A 6,000-nucleotide genomic window follows, 5' to 3' on the forward strand; every position below is an offset into this window, starting at 1 on the left:
ATACACATCCAAACACTAGGTCAAAGGTTGCCCTGTTAAGAAATGTGTAGCAAAGAGGGAGCAGATTAGGGTTGGTACAGGGCAGCACCTCACCTGTAAAGCCACACCAGATTTCAAAGGTCTTTGCCTTTTATCAGGACAACTAAAGAAAGTTTTATTATTCATATGTGAAGTGGATCTAAACACTCAACGTTATCTGCCTCAACAAAACAATGCAGGTAAGCCCAAGATCCTGCTACACCAGGCAAGTCATGGAAACCTGCCAACAAAAACACTCTTACCAAAGAATAGTAGTTCCCATGAGAGAAAAGTACCTGCTGTGGCCCAACATCTGTTAGGTGTTCACCCCACCGGTACTGCAGAAACAACAGCCACCTGCATAAGAACAATAACCACGAGCTCAACCAGCTATGAGACACAAATTTAACCATTGGATCCAATACTTCAATCGCACTAATGAAAGGTCTGTAGCCCAGCAAGTGAGTGTCAGTCCATCAGCCACATGCACATAAGCAGGAGCATGTGGGCAGGAAGGCAAATACACAATAGGTGGTGGGACATCTGTGGCGTTACAAGAGTTGCATTTAATGTTTGTAGAGAGCCAGTTTAACAGTTATTTGGAAGCTTTCCTTTTTTGTTGCATTAACACTCATGACAGCTTCCACCTGAGCTGCTCAGATGACGACACAAATCATCTCAGGATTTTTGGTCCTTTCCTCTGCTGGGGTGACACTAGGCCCTCCATTCCTGCCACCCTTGGGTGCCATGCCGATGCTGTTTTACTTGCCATAGTCAGTCGGTGTTCTTGTCTGGTTGGTGTTGTACCCCTGAAGGTCTCGGGCTTGTGAGCCTTTGTGTATTATGTTGGGGTGGCCCAGAGTGGTGAAGTCACAGCTGCTCAGGCTTGACCTCCATCTGGTCAACTTTATCTTCTTTTTCTTCTGGTGGGAAGTGTGTGAGTGGAAGACGGAGATAGAGAGGAATTGTGCAAAAGTGCTTTTTTATTTATTCTATCCTTTGTGTTTATGAATGTTGGTGAATATAGTTTGATTTTGTGTGGTGTTTCGTGGTTTTGTATTAGTTTAGTGAGTGTGTATGTGTGTGTGGCGGCCAACCGCGTGCGGCCGTCATGGCGGCCAACGCTGGTTTAGCCGGGCTGAGCAGAAAGCACGGGGTAAAAGTGGGAGCGGGCTCCGTGCTTAGTATGGAGGAGGTGGCTCTGGCTGTGGGTCAAAAAATAGGACACAGCTCCATAAAATCCACTGCACGTATGAATAAAGTCTATCCTTACACCCCCATGCACACACACATATTTATATGTACACAAGCACGCTCAGGGACGCACTTGTGTGTGTTACATTTTACTCAGGATATTTGCTAAATGTATTTGTGAATTTCTTTGTTGCATATTTTTTCTATTATTGATGCTGTTTTAAATTCAATTATTATCTGAACTCCATAAATCCTTAAAGATGGATTAATTTTAATTTAAGAAAAATATGTTTGAAGATTAGATTGTTTCATTGGAAGTAGGTCTGGTTCATTTATCAAAAGGAGAAAAACAAAATAAATACATTTCATAATAATTAAAATAATGACTGGAAGAAAATATTACATAAATGAATTAAATTCTAGAGTTGGATATTCCTTTTAATATCACATACTCTGTGATTAAGTATATAGTGTGCAGCAGTCAAACACTTATTTACAGTAGTAATTTCTTGCACTATGATAGTAAACACTAATTTGTCCAGAAATGTAAAGTAGTTAAAGTTATGTTGGTGTCACATGTTTATTTTTATCATTTAAAGTATTTTTATTGTTTAACTTAAGAGGATGAGGTGGATGTAATAACATGTTCAGTCTGAAAGGATTCAGTATTCATTTCTTTGGTCTTCCTCAGTTACTCCACACGCTCTCTACTGGGAACCGCCTTCCAGTTGCCGGAGTGTGGTTAACTGTTCCCAATCTCAGAGTTACTTTATTATTACAGGAAAGTTACAGAAACTGCAAGTCCTAATGTAGCTTAGCAGCAAGTCATATATTTCACTCAGCATCACAATAAATAGTCAGGAATGTTTTAGATTTCCAATAATTCTCTTGTGGATCACTTCTCCTTCACATCTGTTCATGGCTTTTATTAATTCATTTATGAGTCACTCGTAAATGTTTGCTCCACTGCTCAGTCTGCTGGATGACAGCTTTATTCCCCCTGGCCTTGTTGCCATGCACAGGAAAACTGAAAAAGTCATTAAGTAAACAAGGGATCAGAAGACACACATCTCAGCTGAAGCGTGTCCCCCTTTTGTCGCTCCCGCCTTGGCTTTTCACCCCCGAACCCTTTTCTGAACCTTTTGTTGGAGAGAGTTTGTCTAGATGTTTAGAAGCAGCTAATTATAGACTCTTAACAACGCGCTGGTTCAGCCCCAGTGCCAGGAGACATTCCAACAGCTGGAAGATTCATAAAGCTGCAATAGAGTGTGATGATTCTGGATGATGTGCTCATGCACAGAATACACCGTGTAAATGATTAACACTGTACAGACACAGTCTGAAGGCTGACACTTCCTTTATGACTTGATAAAGAACATTTGTTGACTTACCCCACATTTGGGCTTCGCTCCAAGGGCGGCCGAAGCTCCTGAAGTGCATGTGACATTTTGGCGGTTTGGTGGCACAGTTGCTAAAGTAAAGTCCTGCAGAAGTAATAAACAAAAACCAAAATGCTGATATCACATTGATGCTTCAGGTTTTTTACTATTCAGGTTTTCTACTATTCAGTGTCTTCCATATTGTCAGTCTACACGTGGACCGTGAGAAGAATGTTGGAACACCACTGTTTCCATTGTAGCCACTGATCTGAGATAATGTGCAGGCGCCTACCCGAGGTGGCCGTCGCTGAAGGGTTGGACTGCTGTACATGGATGAGGTGGTGCTCAGGGCATTCTGAATTTCTTGGTCCAGCTGGTCCAGCTTGATCAGCAGCAGCACCATGGAATCCAGACGGGCACGTTCATGCTGCAGAAGGAAAAACAAGGGCTGAATGTAACTGCACTGTCTACTATCACTAATAAAACTAAAAAAAATAACAATACATGCAAATTTAACTAGAACCTCTGGCAGCTCCTTTGGTGAAACCCTCTATACATTCTGTTTTTTATCATATATTTTTATATATGAATGAGTGTTTTGCACCCATTTCTCCTGCTCGTGGCTGTTATATATACTGCTTTCACTGAATCTTATCCTGTCCCTTCCACCCTTGATGTGGATATGGTGAGTTTCAGATTTTCTTTTTAACCTCAAAAGTTTTTTTAATGATGGCATTTGAGTAGGCTGCCCTCGTGTGGTAAAAGTGGAGTAAAACAAGCATCACCACCTGTCTAAACACTTAATATCAGATTAATACAATTTTTACAGTAATTCACTTCTTTAATTTTGTGTGTGTGTGTGTGTGTGTGTGTGTGTGTGTGTGTGTGTGTGTGTGTGTGTGTGTGTGTGTGTGTGAGATAACATGATTTGATTCTGACTGTGTTTTTACACTTCTGTTGTGTTAGAATCTGGCTGAGAAAGAAGACGTGTTGAGGGTCATGTCTCTGGAAATGCGTCACACATTGATGTATTTACTAACATTCCTGACTGATGGCAGGATAAGCTGCCTTGGCCCTTCTAGGAGTTTCACAATGAAACTGTGTGGTGGTGGAACAATGACTTCTTCCCGACGCCTCTGAATGAACACAAGGATCAACCAAAAATGAAAAACCAATAACCACGAGAATGCAAAATAAAAACAGGCCAGAACAACTTCAATGAGGCTCCGGGATGGTTTTGATGAGACATTTTTGTGGTTTTTGTCTCCTCAGAAGGGTCATTTTCTTTCTTTCCCATCCTTTTTAGGTTTCTATCACATTCCTCTCAGCTTCCTGTTTTTAGAGAATGGAGACAGTTCCCACACTGTTTCAACTCTCCTCCCACTTTCTCCATTGCTTTCTGCCAAACTGCTGCTTTTCCTGCTGGATAAAGGCATCAACATAGAGCCCAGACTCAGTTCAACGTGGCTGTTTGGATATAAAGGAAGAGATTCTGATATCACCAGGTTGTGTCTGTCTCATTCTTTCAGGTTAGTTGGGCCACACAAGCTGAAAGTTTCACAGCACAGGATGCTTATAATATGGAAATTTGAACAACTGGATGATTGAAGAATTGAGAATTGTTCCCAAACACGATGGTTTAATGCATCCCTTGGTAGTTATTTTTTGAAAATAACACAGTATAAATATTGTTATTGCTCATGCTGTCACCTTTTATTTTTGTCACCCTTAACTGTATCCAACAAAAAATATTCAATAAAGCAGCCAACATTCATGTTGGAGATATTTTTGTGTGTGTGTGTGTATATATACATATGACCCGGTCGGGTATCTGATGTCAAATTGGCTACTGGAACAAGGCATTCATGGAGCAGAGCAGAGAATCTGATGGACTACTGATGGAGTATTACTATGGGAGAGATGGCTCCAACAAATACCAGACTCCCAGGCCTCTGGTAGAGGACCCGAGTCTGAAGGAGGTACTGCCCAGGTAGGCGAGGAATAGATTTTTTTTAATATGTATATAATATAGCTTTTAGTCCCTCCTTCTTCATGCAGCCCCTCAACCTTCCTCTACAGGACCTTGGTTTGCTAAGAGTGGTTGAAAAGCACATGAGAGTAAAGTCATTGTTGTGCACGTTGCTTCTTAGCATGTGGGAGAAAAAGTGATTCCAGAGGCCCCGTTTGAGCAATAAAAATCAGCTCAGCCTTTGAGCTGAGTCAGTGGAGCAGTGAAACACAAAATGGGTTCAAACATTCGAAGTCTGAAACATGTTTGCACGGTTCAAGACAACTTACCTTTTTAGTGCGCACTTCACCCTCTCCGTTGGCTCCAGGCTGATTAATGCCAACCAGGCTATAACCTTGTGCATCACAGTTTTTGAGCAAGTCTGCTAATTCTGCCTTCATCTCAGAGTTTTTGGCTGCTGGTGTGCATCCAGTATAACCGTCCGCCACCCCACAGCCAGGTGAGTCCCAACCAGATGCCTCTTGGTTGCTATGTAGAAGCTTTGGCGAGAGCTCAGCACAGTCCTCTGCTGAGCATAGAGGCACATTTTGGGAGACCTTTTCAGCAGTTATGTAATTATCATCCATGTAGGACTGCTGAACATCTGGGTTTGGGGTAAAGTTAGAGTTCTTACTGGGGTGTAACGGGGTGTCATGTAGCACACTGTGGCTAACTTCTGGGATTGGATCCAGTTGTAAGCAGCTATTTCCAAACTGCTGTGGAGCTACACTTTGAGTTTCATGGCAAGCTGAAATGCTGACCATGGAGCTTCCACCTTGGTCATCTCTTGCACAGGTCGTTTCCAAATATGTCTCCATGGCACTTCCAGAATTACCAGTGTCCACATTTTTATTTAGCGAGAAGGATGACACCTCCTCCCCAAATCTAAGTCCTTCCTTATTTTGCTTTGCTCCATCTTTGTGTGGTGTCATCGCAGCATTAAAAGGCACCAAGAATGTCTCGCTGGATATTTCCCTCCCTTGCATCTCATCCGCTGCCACAGTGCAGCCATGGAGACTTTGCTTTCCTTCTTCGCAGGTCTTCATGTTGTGTTTAAGTCCTGCATTTTGACTCAGAGGCTCTGGTTTTAATCCATCCAGGTTACTGGTAGAATCTGAGCTGCCGCTTTCAATTCCACACTCACATTCTGCTAAAATCGTAAGCGGTTCCATAGCTTTACCAGCCTGTGACATCTTATCACCATTTTCCATTAAGTGATGTGTCCGGTCCATTAGTCTTCCATCAACTTGCTCAGGGTTGGACATTTTCTCTGCTTCTGCATCGGGAGGGTCATTTGGAGATCTGGCTCCAGCAGCAGAGGATTGGGTTAGAGTGATGTCAAAGGTTCCCAGAGGTCTGCTGTAACCCTCTGCGTAGTTCTCCATTGTTTGCTGGTGGTTT

At 42.4% G+C, this 6,000-nt stretch overlaps 1 protein-coding gene across 4 annotated transcripts in view; it reads right to left on the bottom strand.

Moving 5' to 3' along the window:
- The window catches only part of dlc1 (DLC1 Rho GTPase activating protein), a 56,040-nt gene that overhangs the window by 48,135 nt on the left and 1,905 nt on the right, over positions 1-6,000 (bottom strand). For 2 of the 4 annotated variants that reach the window (XM_011618766.2, XM_011618765.2), the window contains exons 2-4: positions 4,890-6,000; positions 2,884-3,018; positions 2,604-2,696 (exon numbers count right to left, since the gene is read on the bottom strand). The exon at positions 4,890-6,000 is cut by the window's right edge. In XM_011618766.2, coding sequence (XP_011617068.2) covers positions 2,604-2,696; positions 2,884-3,018; positions 4,890-6,000 — 1,339 coding nt within the window. Of the gene's footprint in view, positions 1-2,603; positions 2,697-2,883; positions 3,019-3,114; positions 3,343-4,889 lie in introns of those variants that run through there. The other 2 variants (XM_011618767.2, XM_011618768.2) reach the window with 2 other exon arrangements.

Source organism: Takifugu rubripes, chromosome 17 (genome assembly GCF_901000725.2).
Source record: "Takifugu rubripes chromosome 17, fTakRub1.2, whole genome shotgun sequence".
Classification (NCBI taxonomy): domain Eukaryota; kingdom Metazoa; phylum Chordata; class Actinopteri; order Tetraodontiformes; family Tetraodontidae; genus Takifugu; species Takifugu rubripes.